This window comes from Carettochelys insculpta, chromosome 3 (genome assembly GCF_033958435.1).
Source record: "Carettochelys insculpta isolate YL-2023 chromosome 3, ASM3395843v1, whole genome shotgun sequence".
In the NCBI taxonomy this organism is placed as follows: Eukaryota; Metazoa; Chordata; order Testudines; family Carettochelyidae; genus Carettochelys; species Carettochelys insculpta.
This window is the reverse complement of record NC_134139.1, coordinates 149288439-149304538: the sequence shown is the minus strand read 5'-3', so window position 1 is coordinate 149304538 and position 16100 is coordinate 149288439. Positions and strand designations below refer to the sequence as shown.

Sequence of the window (16100 nt, the reverse complement as noted above, 5' to 3'; positions counted from 1 at the left end):
GGGGGCAGAGGACAGGAGTGAGTGATGGGCTGGGAAGGTCAGTGCATCGTCATACAGAATAACCATTCAGATATAACAGACTTCCGGCATTAACGGACACCCCTTCCCCCATTAGTCTGTTAAATTGAGGGTTTATTGTCCTTATTTCGACATTTTAACATCTAAATAAGTAATGCCGAATATACAGTTCACTTAGCCACAGCATTTCAAAAAGGAGCATTCACAAGAGTCCAGTTTTGAAAAAATAGCAGTGCATTTTAGGCATGTATGCGTCCATGCCTGGCATGTTGTTCCCCCTGTATGCATTGTGGAAAGTCAACAGGAAGCAGAAGGTCTCCTGGAAATGAGGAAATTGTCTCTTCAGCCCCTTCTCTTCCTGGATCCCCCCCTCCCACCTTCTACCCCACAGTTTCCAGTTCCTTTGCATGCCATTTTAAACTCCCAGAGCCAGCCCAGTTTGCCAGGGCCCTGCAGGCAGCAGTCATGGATGCTGCATTCCAACAAGATTTAGTGGTGGAGCAGTCGCAGATCTGGGATGTGGCGCAGCAGGTGGTGTGGTTAACATGCAGTGCAATGGCCTTAACACTGTACTTTCTGTCCAAGTGGACAGAGTCAGAAGAAGAAGAGGCAGAGGAGATCCAGAGCCACCTCATGTTGAATGGTCTCAGACAGCACCAGATGTGTCCAGACGTGTCACAGCGCCTGTGCGCTGTGGGCCATTACTTCTGGACCGGCACAGAGTGGTGGGGCAGCATTCTCCTGCAGGTGTGGGGTGATGATCAGTGGCTACAGAACTTTAGGATGCATAAAACCACCTTATTTGTGCTCTGTGCTGAGTTGGCACAAGAATTGCACTTCAAGGGCACCCAAATGAGAGCTGCTGTTCTCTGTGGAGAAGTGTGTTGCCACTCCTCTGTGGAAGCTGGCTACCCCTGGTTGCTACTGCTTGGTTGCCAATCAGTTTGGAGTGGGGAAGTCTACTGTTGGGACAGTGCTGCTGCAGGCGTGCAAGGGCAATCAGTTGCATTTTACTGCTCTGGATTGTGACTCGGGGGATTGGAGGAGATTGTGGCTGGCTTTGCAGAAATGGGGCTCCCTAACTGTGGAGGGGCAATTGATGGGACTCAGATTCCAATTCTTGCAGACATAAGTGTGGGGTGGTCTCAAAAGGTGCATGATGCACGCATTTTCAGAAACAGCAGCCTGTACTGAAAGCTGCAGGAGGGCACTTCCTTTCCAAATTGCAAAATAAGTTTGGGAGAGGGTGTAGAAATGCACATGGTGATCCTGGGGGACCCTGCCTAGCTCTTACAGCCCTGGCTCGTGAAGCCTTACACCAGGAAGCTAGACAGCAGCAAGGAGCGATTCAGCTGCAGGCTCAGCAGATGCTGCATCATTGCTGAATATGCAGTTGGATGCTTGAAGGCAAGGTGGCGATGCTTATAGGTGAGGCTTGACCTGCTTCAGGACCATATCCCCACAGTTCTGGTCTTGTGATGTTGCCTTCACCACCTGTGTGAGTGTTAAGGAGAAGCATTTGCTCATGGCTAGAGTGCAGAAGCAGAGCACCTGACCAATGCGTTTGAACAGCCAGACACTCATGTTGTCAGGGGAACCCATAGGGTGGCCATTAATGTCAGGGAGGCTCTGAGGAACCCCTTTGACAATGGCAAACACTGATATTATTGTAGGATTTGTGGATATGTGGGCTTGGAAGACACCCTTCCTCCCCTCCCAGGTCCCTGCTATCCCTGTTCCCTGAGAAAGCAAGCAGATGTACAGCAAGGGACAAGAACTCCAGCAAAACCATGCAGCTGGGCTGGGGGTGCGGGGCAAGAAATGCCTTTTAAAATTTCCGCAGCTTGTTGGGGTCGGGGTAGGGAGTGGAGTGGTTTGTGCTCCCAGAAGAAATAAAAACAGAGAGCTTGCAGTGCTGGCTACCTTTTAAGAATCCCAGGGCTTTTGGGTGGTGGAGGGGGCACGGTTTGTGCTCATGGGTGGTGGGTAGGAGGGAGGCAGGGGAACCAAGATAGAGTTCACAGCACTGACCTGCGAACCTGAGGGAGGAAAAAGGGCAGAGCTCGCAGTGATGGCCACCTTTAAAAGTTTCCAAGGCCTGCACTGGGGCAGGCCATCTTGGGGCCCTGAGAAATAGGCAGCAGAGCTTGCAGCACTATCTAGAGTGACTGCATACCTGTGCATGATGGAAGGCCAATAAAGTTGACAGTACACACAAACTCAATTTCGACCTTAAAGTAGGGGTTGGGGGGGCGCCATGGTGAAAGTTGTTCGTTGTGTTTTTTATTTTGAGGTGTAAGATCTCATATGTTGGATTATCAAGATTGGCCATTTGAATGCTTTTTTTTGTTTTTTTGTTTTTGTTTGTTTTTGTATTTGCTTTTTTGGAAAAAGGTTTCTTTTTGGAAAACCAAAAACAAACAAGCAAATGAAAACCAGACAGACAAGCCCTGAAGGTTCTTTTACCTTCACCCCTCACGCCTCCAAACTTATTTGTGTCTATTTTCTTCCACTCCTGCTAAAATCAGAGTATTTGGCCCCTGAAATGTTCCAAGTTCTAAAATACTATATATTTTAGGGTAACAGTGAATAATAAACTATTTTAATTGACGTACATTACATACTAAGATATGTTGTCAGATGGACTGTGGAAGAACATTTTAAGAGAAAGACAAAATGGAGCAAGCTTTAAAAAACCTCACACATACTACTTTAATGTTCTATCAAGATAAGTCAATATAATGTTGCAATACTGTTAATAGGATATATTTCATGGTTTCCAAAGCTGGAGAGGACCATTATGATCATGTATTTTGACTTATGTAACATAGTTCATGGAATTATTTTGGCTAAATTCTTAGATCCTATCTTTTAGAAAAAGATGTAAGCAGGGTTTGAAAATTGTCAGTGATGGAAAATCCACCATGACCTGTGGTAAATTTGTCCAATGGTTAATTACTGTCACTGTTTGTTTAAAAAAGTACTGCCTATGGAAAGCCTGAATTTGACTAGTTTCATATTCCAGCCATTAGATTGTATTGTGTGTGTCTGTTAGACTGAAGAGCCCATTATTAAATATTTGTTTAGCTTAACAAAGAGAAGGAGGTTAAAGGCTGACATAACAGTCTCTAAGAAATAGATCGAGGGACATCTCAATTTATCTCCCACACAGTACTTAATAGGTCTAATTTTCATTTACACAAAGGCTCATTAGTCTAAAGCCTGAGCTATGTGAAACAGCCTTCATGTAAATTAGAATCTGCTGCAAATTCCTTATGGTAGGGTGTGGTATTTTTTTGCTTCTGAGCTCTCATCCAAGGAATGACATCTGACAACTGTTTTTGTGATTAAGAAATTACCCAGTTTCTGAGGCTTTGTCTACACTACAGCATAACATTACGTTTATTGGAACTTAGTTCGATTTTACAATGTGACTGTCTTCACTGCAAATACCATTAGGGTCAATTTTGAGGGATGCTAAAGTCAACTTTCTTGTGCCACCTATCTGAGGTGGTATAATGCCAATGTTGAATTTAAAAGGTCAAATTAATGCTAGTGTGGCAACTGTAACTTTAAAGCAACTTTGTTGGCCTCGAGAGGTATCTCACCCCATATGTGTCTGTTCTGGCCACTTTCACCTCCACTGCTCTCCAGGTGTGCAGGAAGCAGGTAACAGGAAGCCCAGGAATTTGAATTCATTTTCTTTCTGGCTAGTGTGGCTAGCACATCTCAGGAGCAATCAAATCTAGCCATGATTTCTCAGGATTACAAAAGAGCCCCAGAATGGAACCTTCAGGAGATCCAGGATGTCATTTCTGTGTGGGTGGATGAATCTGGGCTGAGTAAACACCGAGGATGCTCAGCAGTGCTGGATGAAAATCAGCTACCCCACTCGCCACACACACCATGTGGCTGCTGGGCTGTGCGGACTGTGCTTCCAGACAGAACCATGTACTGTCTTGCATGGGGTTTCAGTGCTTGAGAGGGCTGACCAATGTGGTTCTCTCCCAGGGCTAGCAAGAAATAGTACAATTACCATGCTAAGCCAAAAAGAGGATATTCCCTACAGCATTTAACAATGTAGGTTTAATGGGGTTGCCCCTCCCAAGCCACCATGCAGCTGGTGGGCTAGCCCCCATCCTCCTGCCATGTGGGCGCCAGGCTGTGCGGACCATGTTTTCAGACAGTGGCATGCCCTGTCCTGCTTAGGGTTTCAGTGCTTGAGGAGGCTTTGTCCCTGAACAGAATTTAGCAGTAGAGGCCGAGAAACTTGTTTTGTTCACTGTACATTTTACTGGACTGCCCTTCCCACCCCCGCAAAGCACCATATGGCTGTTAACATTTTTAAGCAGCCCCTAATCAGTAATATTCGAAATGGCCATTTGCATGGTCATTTCAATGTTTTGTGCTAGTGTAGACGTAGCCTCTCTACTTCAGACCTGGCTCCTTCAGCCTCTCTCTTTCCCAAGACGTCTGCGCTACTTCCTTTTTTACTACAAATTAAAATCTCAGCCCCTCTCTCTTCATTTGTATTTAATATCAATTTAAAGTCTTTTTTGTAAAAAGTGCCTCTTTCCGTAATGCAGACGACTCACAAATTTATCTCCATTTCGAAGTGGGTATCTACACCAGCTGCGAGTGGCAGACTCGACTCATTTTCTTGCACCTGTGGTGAATTCCACATTCCAGATACACTATGTTCCACTTGGGTATCACAGGCTTCCGCTGCTGAACCATTTCTCTTTGGTGTATTTTCACCGGGGGGAAGAGACTTCTGAAAAATGGCCGTTTGTTTTCAACAGTGGGGATGTGTGTGTGTGTGTGTGTGTGTGTGAGGGCAATTCACTCTGGGTTGATGAGATCACACACCCACAACCACTTGCGGAACATTTTTCCCCCCATAACACACTGCCAAAAAACCCCCAAATGCAATGGGGCTCCGGGGATTGTGGCACCTACAATGTGCTGCTGCAGCAGTTGAACTAAGGCAATTTAGTGGGGAACACACTTAAGTCGACTTTGTGAGCAGGTGTGGACACTCAGCTTCAACTTTATAAAATCTAGTGGTAAAAAGTCACCTTCAATGAATTGGTCTTTATTTTGTAGTGTAGACATAGCCTGAGAGTCTTGAAATGACCTCAGAAGCCCATTGCTGTGGGTGGGTGAGGGCTATAGTTGCTGAGAAAAAGTGGCCGAATTTCAGGGTTTTCCTAGCTGCTTTGCTTATGGGAATAAGGGGACTTCGAAGTAGGCGGGGTCCTTTTGAAAAGGAGCCCCGTCGGGACGAGCTGCGCGGCGGCGAGGCGCGTCAATTTCGAAGTGCCGCGGCCACCCGCATGCTAATGAAGCGCTGAATATGCATTTCAGCGTTTCATTAGTAAACTAGTTTGTGACTAGTGTAGACACGGCCTCTGTCATGTTAATGGTTAATTGCCATAAGAGAGATCTAATTTTGCTGTACTTGGTTGTATCATTAAATTTAGTAAGGTCTTCTGTACCTTTTAGATGATGCAAATAAGAGTAAGCAGGAGAAAACTTCATGTGAACTACTTTGATGGCAGCAATGAGGAATTCTAAACCATTATGAAAGTTGAACCTGAGGCCTAGGAAAACTGGATTTAACTTTCTCAAGTCCTTTCAGTATATTTGTCTTTTATGGTTTGACATTGCCTAATTACCAGTGGAGCGGATGTAGGGGAGGAGGAGTGTTAAATTTCCCAAGGGTTCTCAAAATCCTTGTTAGAGCAAACCTCAGGGCTTCAGTTCAAACCATTATCCTACCAACTGTTGACTAGCTGGTACTCCCGTTGGAGCCTGCGTATATTCTCTATTAATTGGCTGGAATGGTCACTGTGTGATGCAAGGTATTACCTACCTTCCTGCTACTAGGGAACTGATGTGCTGATCTGTAGCAGTGCCAGGCAACTGATAATTGCAGGTAAATGTCCTGTGTTTCTTGCTTGGGAATTTTAGAATGACTTTACTTGATCACGCAAGTCCTAACTTACAAGTTTGCCAAATGTCCCTTTTCAAGGGACATTCAGTTATTGTGGTATATAGACACAGGTCACTATTTTAAGCCATGTTTTATCATTATCTTTATGTTTGTTTAAATAAATGCATAAACAAATAGCTGACTTTGTTCAATATTTTCTCTCCAGTCTCCAGAGGGTGCTGAGGGCAAGGATGCAGCAAAAATAACTAAACAAGAGGCAAGTGTAACTCCCATTTTTTCATCTGTTGTGGTTTTAATTAGAGATTTCCAGCTTTACAAGACTAAATAGTGTTTGTTGTTTCATAGAGCTCCCCTTATGATGAAGGGTTTTATGGGAATTATGGAAGTGGTATTAAAACTGCAAATGTACCACAGTTGTGGTTTTCTTGGTAAAATTTAATCCTTTGGCACTGGAGAATCAGAGGATGGCTTGCTATAGGGGGCATTGTCAAGTAGCACTTCAGTCTTTGGGGAAGGATCCTGAATCCTAGTGCCATGGTAATTTAGTTTAACTTTTGAAAAAATCCAGTAAGGAAGTTCAGTGCTTTCATTTCAAACATTGAATGAACAGTCAGGTGATTCAACAGTAAACTGCCTCTATTTTAAAGTTATGAATATTCTCCAAAGGGCAGATTTGAACTGTAAATATGAGTAAGAACTTAAATTGTTGGTCTCTGGAAAATGTAAAAATTAGTGAGCCAAGTCAAGAAAGCTGACTTGAGGCTCAGTCCTTCAGAAAAACACAGTGCAATGGAAGAGGCAAAACAATAGCAATATTTAATCCTAACTCTCTTAGGCTATGTCTACACTGAGCCCTAGTGCTGACAGTTTGATGCAAATAAGCAGCCTTGAAAATGCAAAATGGCATCTCATTTGCCTATTTGTGCAGTTAATGTGCATATTTATGAGTTTAATTTGAGTGTCCACGGCAGAAATCAAGTAGCGTAGCTGTGGGTCTGCAGGCAGAAAACCCCTTTGTCACAGGGTTTTTTTGCCGGCAGAACCATTTACTACACTGATTGATTTCTGCTGTGAACATACAAATTAGCCTGATAAATATGCACATCAGCTGCACAAATATGCAAACAAGCTGTCATTTTGTGTTTTCAAGACTGCTTATTTGCATCGAGCTGTTTGCACTAGGGTTCATTGATATTTCGAAATAAGCTGTTCTAGAAGCGATTTTCTGGAATATCTTATTTCAAAGTAACACTGCTACACACAAAGGCTATGTCTACACTTGAGTTCCTCTTTTAAAAGAGGAATGCAAGTGAGGGAAATTGAAAATGCAAATGAGGCATTGTTTTACATATCTTGTACTTCATTTGCATAATGTCTTTAAGGAAGAGATTCTTTTGAAAGAAAAAAAGCTGTGTAGTTTGGGCTCTTTTGAAAATAAACCCCATCTTTGGAAGAACTCTTCTTCCTGAAACAAAATAGCAAGAAGGGTTCTTTCAAAGACGGGGGTTTATTTTGAAAAGAGCCCCGTCTACACTGCTTTTTTGCTTTTGAAATAATCTCTTCTGAAAATAATTATGCAAATGAAGCACAAGATTTGTAAAGCAGTGCCTAATTTGCATTTTCAATTTCCCTCATTTACATTGCTCTTTCAGAAGAGGAATGCAAGTGTAGACATAGCCAAAATGCATTTTGAAATAGCTCTCAGCTATTTTGAATTAGGCTGTATTGTGTATAGACGCTCTATATCGACACAGACCCATTGTATGCACTATGGCTTATGTCAAAATAGGCTTTATTCCTGTCTACACAGCCTGTGTTTCCAAATAGGCACTGTTCCTCATGGAATGAGGTTTACCTATTTTGACATAAGCCAATCGCTATTTTGAAATAATTTTAAAATAGCAGTTGCATCGTGTAGATTTTGAAATAACTTTGCTGTGTAGACATAACCATAAAGAATAACTGAGCTCTTTGAAAAGTGGAAAGAAGACATGAAACGTGTGTCATGGTTTTTAACTTCTTAGTAGCGATGTCTTCCTGTGACATTTCCCTGAAGATCAACAGGACTGTGATTGCACAAATTAATATAGCTGAGAATTTTATGTAGTTTCTGTTATACCTCATAAAATATTGTTCCTTTCAAAAGCAGGTTAAAAAGAATACCTTAGGCAAGTTTTAAACTTTTAATGTGACTTATTTTGCATAACATAATCCATATTTTTCTCCCATTTTCATGTTGTAGATATTGTTTCCTCAAACTAAAATCATTTTGAAGGAGAATAGTCCTAAGGGCCTTTCCTTTCCCCCCCAGGAAACATTTGTCAGACATCCCTGATGTCTACTGGCTACCAATAAAAAGAATGGACTTTTCTATCTTCTGATTAGGAACTTTCAGAAGCCTCCAAGGTTTCTAAGATGTTTTAAAAGAGCCTGTTCTGTCTTAAACACAAGCACACTCATGATGGACATAGAGTCAAGAATAGATGTAATGGATTGGTTTTCAAGGGCATTCTAGGTCTCTGTGGCCATGTCTGCACTAGCTCAAATCTTCAAAATGGCCATGCAAATGGCCATTTTGAAGATTACTAATGAGGCGCTGAAATACAGATTCAGCACCTCATTAGCATGCTGGCGGCCATGGCACTTCGAAATTGCCGCCGCTCGCTGCCGCGCGGCTCATCCAGATGGGACTCCTTTTTGAAAGGACCCCGCCAACTTCAAAGTCCCCTTACTCCTATCTGCTGATAGGAATAAGGGGGCTTCAAAGTTGGCGGGGCCCTTTAGAAAAGGAGCCCCTGTGTGGACAAGCCACGCAGCAGCGAGTCATGGCAATTTTGAAGTGCCACAGCCACCAGCAGGCTAATGAGGCCCTGAATATGTATCTCAGCGCCCCATTAGTAATCTTGGAAATGGCAATTTGCATGGCCATTTTGAAGATTTGGGCTAGTGTAGATGCAGCCTGTATGTAACTTCTGTTACCTTTTAAGGACTGAGCTGCAATCATATAGCATAGCTCCTAGGTTAAACAGGATAAGAGATTTAAACAACCTACTCTCTCCACTCAGGCAATTGTATTTATCTCACTATGTACCTGATGTTGGAGCAAATCTTTAAGTGAAGCAGACCAGTGAGTAAAACACTATACTATATAAAAAAGAGCCATTGTAGTCTGTATGTGCATTAAAAATCATTATGATTTAAGTGAGGACTGCCTTATCTTTACCTTCTAAAGTTCAAATGCTTTCTAGAGAATTATGGTATGCGAATATCAATTTAAGTTCAGAGTTGGGGTACATGGGATTTACAATTCAGTACTCACAAACTAACTGAAATGCTGTCGTTTTAACCTGTTCAGCGGTGGGGGGTTGGGGGGGTATAGCTCAGTGGTTTGAGCCATTGACCTTGTAAATCCAGGGTTAGGAGCTCAATCCTGGAGGAGGCAGTGGTTTGGGGCAAATAGATTAAAGAAGGAAATCTGTTAGGGATGGTGCTTGGTCCTGCCATGAGGGCGGGGGACTAGACTCAGTGACCTCTCAAGGTCACTTCCAGTTCTATGAGATGTGTGTATCTCCATATATAATTCCATTAGATATGTTGCTGTGCAAACTGAGCATGTTCACAAATAGATATCCCAGATCACTAAGAGATGTAGAGAGATGTGTCTTTACAGTTATGCCTAAATGTTAGACAGTTCAACATCAGTTTCTTTTTCTTGGAAAAAACCTTCCTCCTACCAAGACCCAAGTTCAAGATTTTGTTTATCATGTAAGTATTTACTAACATGGCTGTCCCTCTGAGACTCGGTATTTACTAGTAAGGGACATTAAAATGATTACAGGGCACACAGCTGACTATATCCCTCAGATGCTGATGGCCTCATCCATTGCAGGAGAAGGGCAGAACCTTTGACTCAACTTGTACAGATCACCTTTGAAGCATTTTTTTGTATATTGTTGGGGGGGTATTTTTAAGCCTTTTGGTTTATTTTTAGGTTGTGTTTTGTTGGGGCATGGCTTAAAAATGAGGTGAAGGAACAGCTGAATAAAACATGGTTCCAATTTTGTAGCATACACCAAATTCTATCTCCCCACCTCCCACTCAGCCAGGCCAAAGCCTCGACCATACCAAAACGGTACAAATAAAGCTGAGTCATGGTCTAGTTACAACATGATTTTGTCCTGACTCTGTTACAAATCAGTTCTAGTTTTAATATACAGGAGTTCTTTAATAAGGCTCTGTAAACAGCTTCATTAACGCATCTGTAGTTGTAATGCATTCAGGGGCTTGGGAGTGGAGAGCAAGATAACATGTTTTAAAATGGGTATTATGGGCTGGGGGAGGCTGTGCATCCCCAAAGAGCCAAGTGTGGCTCCCTCTTTGCCATGGCCCTAGCTCAGGCTGGGGCATTGTCTCCTACTGTCATGGTGCTCTATGACTGATGCCATGCTGCCTGCCCTCCTGATGCTCTCTGTGTGGAAGGGATGGGATCTTGGGTAGAAGGGGTGGAGCTGGGTCTAGCCTCCCCCAGCCAGCCATTCACATTCACTTGACATTGATAAACCAGAGACATGCAATTTTATCTGTGGGTGGTGCAGGCAGTTCACATCTTTTATTTTTCCCTGAATGATTTTCTTTAAGTAGAAAAACAAATGTTTACTTTCTGATCCTGCAACTGGCTGTGTGCAGGTAGACTCCTGTACCCACGTGGTATCAGTTGCAGGATTTGGCTTTAATTTACTTCTTTTAAATATTAGCACTATATTAAGGGACACAAACACTTTTAACTTGCATTTCTGTTGGAAGATACTTTTAATGCTGTGTAAAAATATAACAGCTAAGAGATTAAAGAAACACCCTTTTCCTCAGTATTTTCTGTTCACTTATTTTTGACAGTCCTCTGCAGAATCAGTTTCATTGTTTCCTCTGTGTAGTGAGTCAGTTTCTCCTGTTTGCACAGACCTTTCACTCAGCAAAAAAGGGTGATATAAACACTTAATATAGGACACTGTTATTGTAAAGCTGCACCTGCTCTCAAATCTGTCAATATTTGTAGTCACTGAACAGTAGTCTCTTTTGAACTTTTTTTTAATAAGTGGAGTTGAAGTTTACCATGCCTATACTCAAATAATACAGTGGAGACAGCACCCTTCATGTATATTTACCACTAAGGAATTTTGTTAACTAAAATGGCATCACTAAGACATCCCTGAATGAATGAGTGACATGTTTTTCCTTGGTTTGAATATGATCTGCTGAAAGCTTACAAATGTTTTTTCCCCCTTTTTTAGCCCACAAGACGATCAGCAAGATTATCAGCTGTAAGTATTCCTATGTGCGCTTCCTAGGCACGTGGCTTTTCATTCTAAGCAAACAGGATGTCGTATTTTGTTTGATTCATTTATTCTTGAAAATCATGAAAGCTCTCTGGAGGGAAGGATGTTTATTTTAATATAACCAAAGGCAAACTGTCTCCTAAAAAGAACTGTGAGCTTTTCTCTCACTCGTATGCCTATTACACAAAAAATGTCACTTGGCACTTCTGGAAGCTTCTTCAACAGATGCTGGTTGTGAAGATGCAGCTTCCTCTGTGGAAGACTGGGGCCACTGTAGTAGTTTTGATAGTTTTTGATTACTTTTCGTATGTATAAGTAAAGGACAAGTGTAAGTGGAAAAACTCCCTTTTCTTTTTCAGTAAATTTGCTTAACATACATGTGTTCATACTTTTTAATAATAGTCCACTTCAGGAGGAATGCAGGAGGAAGAATCTTCTAGAAATGTCACATTAGATAGGTGTTGGTAGGCGAACATGTTTTAAAATGGGTTTTAAAACTCCAGACTCCGTTAGACTCTTAAAATGATTCCAAAATTATTTTCATTCCTGCTGGGGGTGAGCCAGTAGATACAGGCTAGCTTTGTCTGTGGTGTCAGTTGAGGTATGTGTGTGCATTAAACTTTTCTAGTCTTTTAAAAGGTGCAAACCAGGAAACAAGGGAAAGAAGTGTGTGTGGGTGGCAGGGGAGGCTGCTAGTGAATTATCTAATCTATTGTGTAATTGGAAATGTTTTTATAGAAACCTGCTCCACCAAAACCTGAACCCAAACCAAGGAAAACCACAAAGGTAAAATTCTTCTAATTTAAATTGTGGTAATCAAATAATGATGCAGTTTTTTGTTTTTGAATTTCCTACTTCATTTTACCTGTTTCAAATGTTCATGAGCAACTTCTGAAGTAGCCACTTCTTTCATGTTTTAAAGCAAACCCCCCCCACACTTTTGTCCCAATTAAAATGTATTGCTGTCTGCCTGTAACACATACCCTTTCAAGCCACATACTCTTGCTTCTGAAGCAGTGCTATTTACAGTAGCAACATATTTTCCTTCCTCAAGGACGGAACTCACCTGTCCTGGATTTGCAAGGTTGGTCAAGGTGGCTACACTACCAATCTGGAACCTAACAGTTCTCACACTATTATGTCAGTCTATTCTGCACTGCCCTCTGTGCTTGGCTAAATGGACAGTTCTCCACCATTAGTGAGAAGCTCTTGTCTTATACATATATTTCTTATGAAAATGCAGCTGTCGCTAAGGATGCAGATTATAATAAAGGTGGAATTAAAGATATGGCTAAGTGAGGTGGTGGTCACTTTCTGGGATAAATATAGTCAAAATAAAAATTCTATGTAAGGTACATAGGCTAGTAGGTTCAGACACTCCTAAGAGAAGTTGTAGAAAGGTACTTCAGAAAGCAGACTTATTGAGGACTGTGGAAGATGTAAAATAAGAACAGACACCAGAAAAAGCATATGTATGTGAGAGGGATGGGGGTGGTGGTGGAAGAAGTGTTTTAGCCATCCTCCCTTTTGATTTAAAAGTATTAGAATCTTAAAATAAAATATGAGATTCTAATTCTGCGACTTGGGACATGTTGGTTATAAACTGTCATTCCTGATACTGCTGACAAAATAATATTCAGATTATCTGTTCTCTCAAATGGGACTGTTATAGTTTAATAAACTTGTCCCTCTTTTTTTTTTTTTTTTTTTAAAGAGAGGAATGTTATAGGGTTTTTTATCTTTTTCAGTACAAGTAATGAAAATGTAGCTTCAACATATGTTCATTGCAAAATAACATATATTTGAGCCATATTTCCAAGACTTAATTGTTTAATGAGAACTAGTTTACTATGCTGTTTTTTTTAACAACCACCTTTTCCCCCAAATTATAATTTGATTATATTTGATGACTGGATTAAATTTGGTTTTGATTGATTTGGGCAACTGTTACACAAGCTGAGCAATCTTGCACTTTGACCAACTAAAAGAAAGGGTATGTAGGACTGGCAGCTGATGGGGGTTTAGCCAGCAGAGGCATATCCACAGGGCCTTTTTACTGCCAGCAGACCCCTCTGCCAAGAGCGAAATCTCACGCGGCTATGTTAATTAGCTGCATGAGCATGCAAAGAGGAAGCCATTTGCAATTTCCAGAAACCTGCTTAGCATAGCTCTGCCAGCAGCGGAGCCAAAGACCAGAGCCATGTAGACATGGCCATAGATAGTAGCAAGTATCCTATATCTTCTAGTGCAGTGTTTCTTAAACTATGTTCTGCGGTATACTGATGCTCCATGAATAACTCACAGGTGTCCTGTGTCTGACATTTTGATATCATACACTGATGGTATATATTTTGTTTTTGCTGTGTATGTGGCTTTTTTTTTGGTCTGACAATTTTTTGAAGAAAATTTTCGTAGGTGTTCCGCATAAAATATATTATTGTTTGATGGCATCAAAAAGTTTAAGAAATATTGTTCTAATGCATGCTCTCTCCGTGTTTGTGATCCTCTATCAGAAGGAGCCTGGAACGAAGGCTAACAAAGGTGCGAAAGGGAAGAAGGATGAAAAACAAGAAGCTGCAAAGGAAGGTACTACACCATCTGAAAATGGTGACAATAAAGCTGAAGAGGTACTTTCCACACAGACCTCCCACTGAGTGTATCATTGTTTTTTTTAAATTATTCAATCTTTCAGACATTGATAGCATGTTCATAATGTTTCTTTTTATTGCCCATAATGTTATTGCAGATTCGCATCTCTCGCTCAACTGTTAGTGTTTCAACATCCAGAGGTGCCCCACCCAGCACACTGTCAGTAAAAGGGCAGATTGAAACAGTGAAAGTTAAGGGTACGGTAGAGCATTCTGCATGTGTGCAGTGAATAGAAACAGATAGTAGTGTGGTGCTTTTCATTATGAACAATGGAAGCTGGCAGGTAAGGCTTCTATGGCTTTTGAAAAGCAGGGACCAACAAATGAAGACAAGTGTGTGTGTACCTGTTGTGTCTGTAAATGTAATACTGAAATAGCTTGAAATTGAGCAGTTGCAAATAATGCAAAGTACTAGTGTGGGGCTTTTTTACAAGTGGAGTAGTAACTCACTATAGTAATTGTTTTTTTTGTTTTTTTCCTCCCTCCTTCCCCTTCACAGGCACAGAGAACTGAATCTGTAGGTGACAAGAGAGAATGAATTGTCACGAAAATTTTGGGTTGATTTTATGTACCTCTTGGACAACTTTTAAAAGATATTTTTATCAAGTATTTTGTAAATGCTAATTTTTTTAGGACAATGATAGTTGACATATTAAACTGTATATGAATATATCCCTTCTCATAACCATGCTTTTAGAAATCCCTATTGCTGCCAAGTAATATGAATATCAATTTAGCATTGCAAGGTGTGTGTCAAATTGGATCAGCATTCCATACACTTGCTTTAAGAAATTAAGTCTTGTGCATATGGTGATGGTTTTTACTGTGCGTATTTAAATTTTTCATGCAGTTTTTCTAGAGCAATAATCAGTGGTGCTTTTGTACTTAGGGTTTATGTGATTTTAATGAAACATGGATAGATGTGGCCACCTGCTGACTCCTTTGGGTTCTATTAATGGATTAAAATAAAAGGTCTCCTTGCCTGCAAATCTACAGCGTCCTAATATTTTCTCTAAATCTGAGGAATGCCTGACTCATTTTTTAACTATTGTGTGGAAGACTAAATGGTTTAGCAACTATATTGTGTTCTGCATGCACTACGTTTGATGCTTTTTCGCTGGTCTTTGATAAACATATTTAAATGTCCACATATGAGTAACAAGTCAAGATTTTCAATGGCCTTCTCAATATGAACCAGTGTATTTGTATTTAGTATCACAGTTGAATAGACTTTGTATTACTGCACCAGTATAACAAAGTGAGAAACCAAACAGAATTAATTGCTTGATTGATACAAATGTACAGTAACTGAAAGGCATTCAGGAGCAGCTTCCTCTCTCCCAGCCCTGTCTCCTTCATCTAATACAGAATTTTTAATTTCAGCAGCTTATTACATGGAGCCCTTGCTTCTGTCTACAGCCCAAATTTAGCACAAAATAGTAAGTGCTGTTCTGCTTCAGCAGACAGTTGTAAATGTACTGCAATTGCTGTTAAACAGCACTGTACTTAGTATGTGGTAGAGATGGAACAATTAAAATATTTTCGCGAGTCTTGTGGTGATGGTAGTAAATTAGTTACTGATTTTTAGTACCTATACATTACACCTCCTCACCTCCTTTTGATAGCTTTCTCTTTACCCTCTTCTGGAACACTAGTCTTTCTATTGTTGTTTGTGGGGGTGGGAAGGTGAGAAAGAAATGTTCCCTCTTCAGTAACATTTATTTGTATTGCTCAAGTGGTGGCCATTATGTCTGGGAATACTTTTGCTTGTTTCAGTCAATAAATAAATGACTGTATTGCTTAACTTTAGTGTCTTATTTATTATTTAAGAAGCAAGTTATCATCTGCAGTATCCAGGTCTTAATTTTTTTAAACTGTGCTCCACTGTCCCTCCCACCTTATTTCCACATTCGTACGTTTTCTATTTAGCTTGCTTCTATGTTGTATTTACATGAATATAATAGTAGTACCCCAGGCCACATTCAGGATCAGCGTTTCTATTGTTATAGGCTCTGTGCAGTAGCATAAGGAATAGCTGTCAGAATGCTAAGGTGCTTGAAAAAATTTACAGTTAAGGAAACAGGTTGAGAATAAAGGTAGTCCATGGAAGAGGACGTAATAAAGATGGTGATCTAATTATGAGAA

At 40.9% G+C, this 16100-nt stretch overlaps 1 protein-coding gene across 3 annotated transcripts in view; it reads left to right on the top strand.

Annotated features, from left to right (window-relative positions):
• The window catches only part of HMGN3 (high mobility group nucleosomal binding domain 3), a 40224-nt gene extending 24465 nt beyond the window's left edge, over nucleotides 1-15759 (top strand). The window contains exons 2-7 of one of the 3 annotated variants that reach the window (XM_074990998.1): nucleotides 6180-6230; nucleotides 11263-11292; nucleotides 12046-12093; nucleotides 13821-13934; nucleotides 14054-14153; nucleotides 14455-15759. In XM_074990998.1, the coding sequence (XP_074847099.1) occupies nucleotides 6180-6230; nucleotides 11263-11292; nucleotides 12046-12093; nucleotides 13821-13934; nucleotides 14054-14153; nucleotides 14455-14468 (357 nt within the window). In that variant the 3' untranslated portion in view covers nucleotides 14469-15759. The other 2 variants (XM_074991000.1, XM_074990997.1) reach the window with 2 other exon arrangements.
• Nucleotides 15760-16100: the final 341 nt, after the last annotated feature.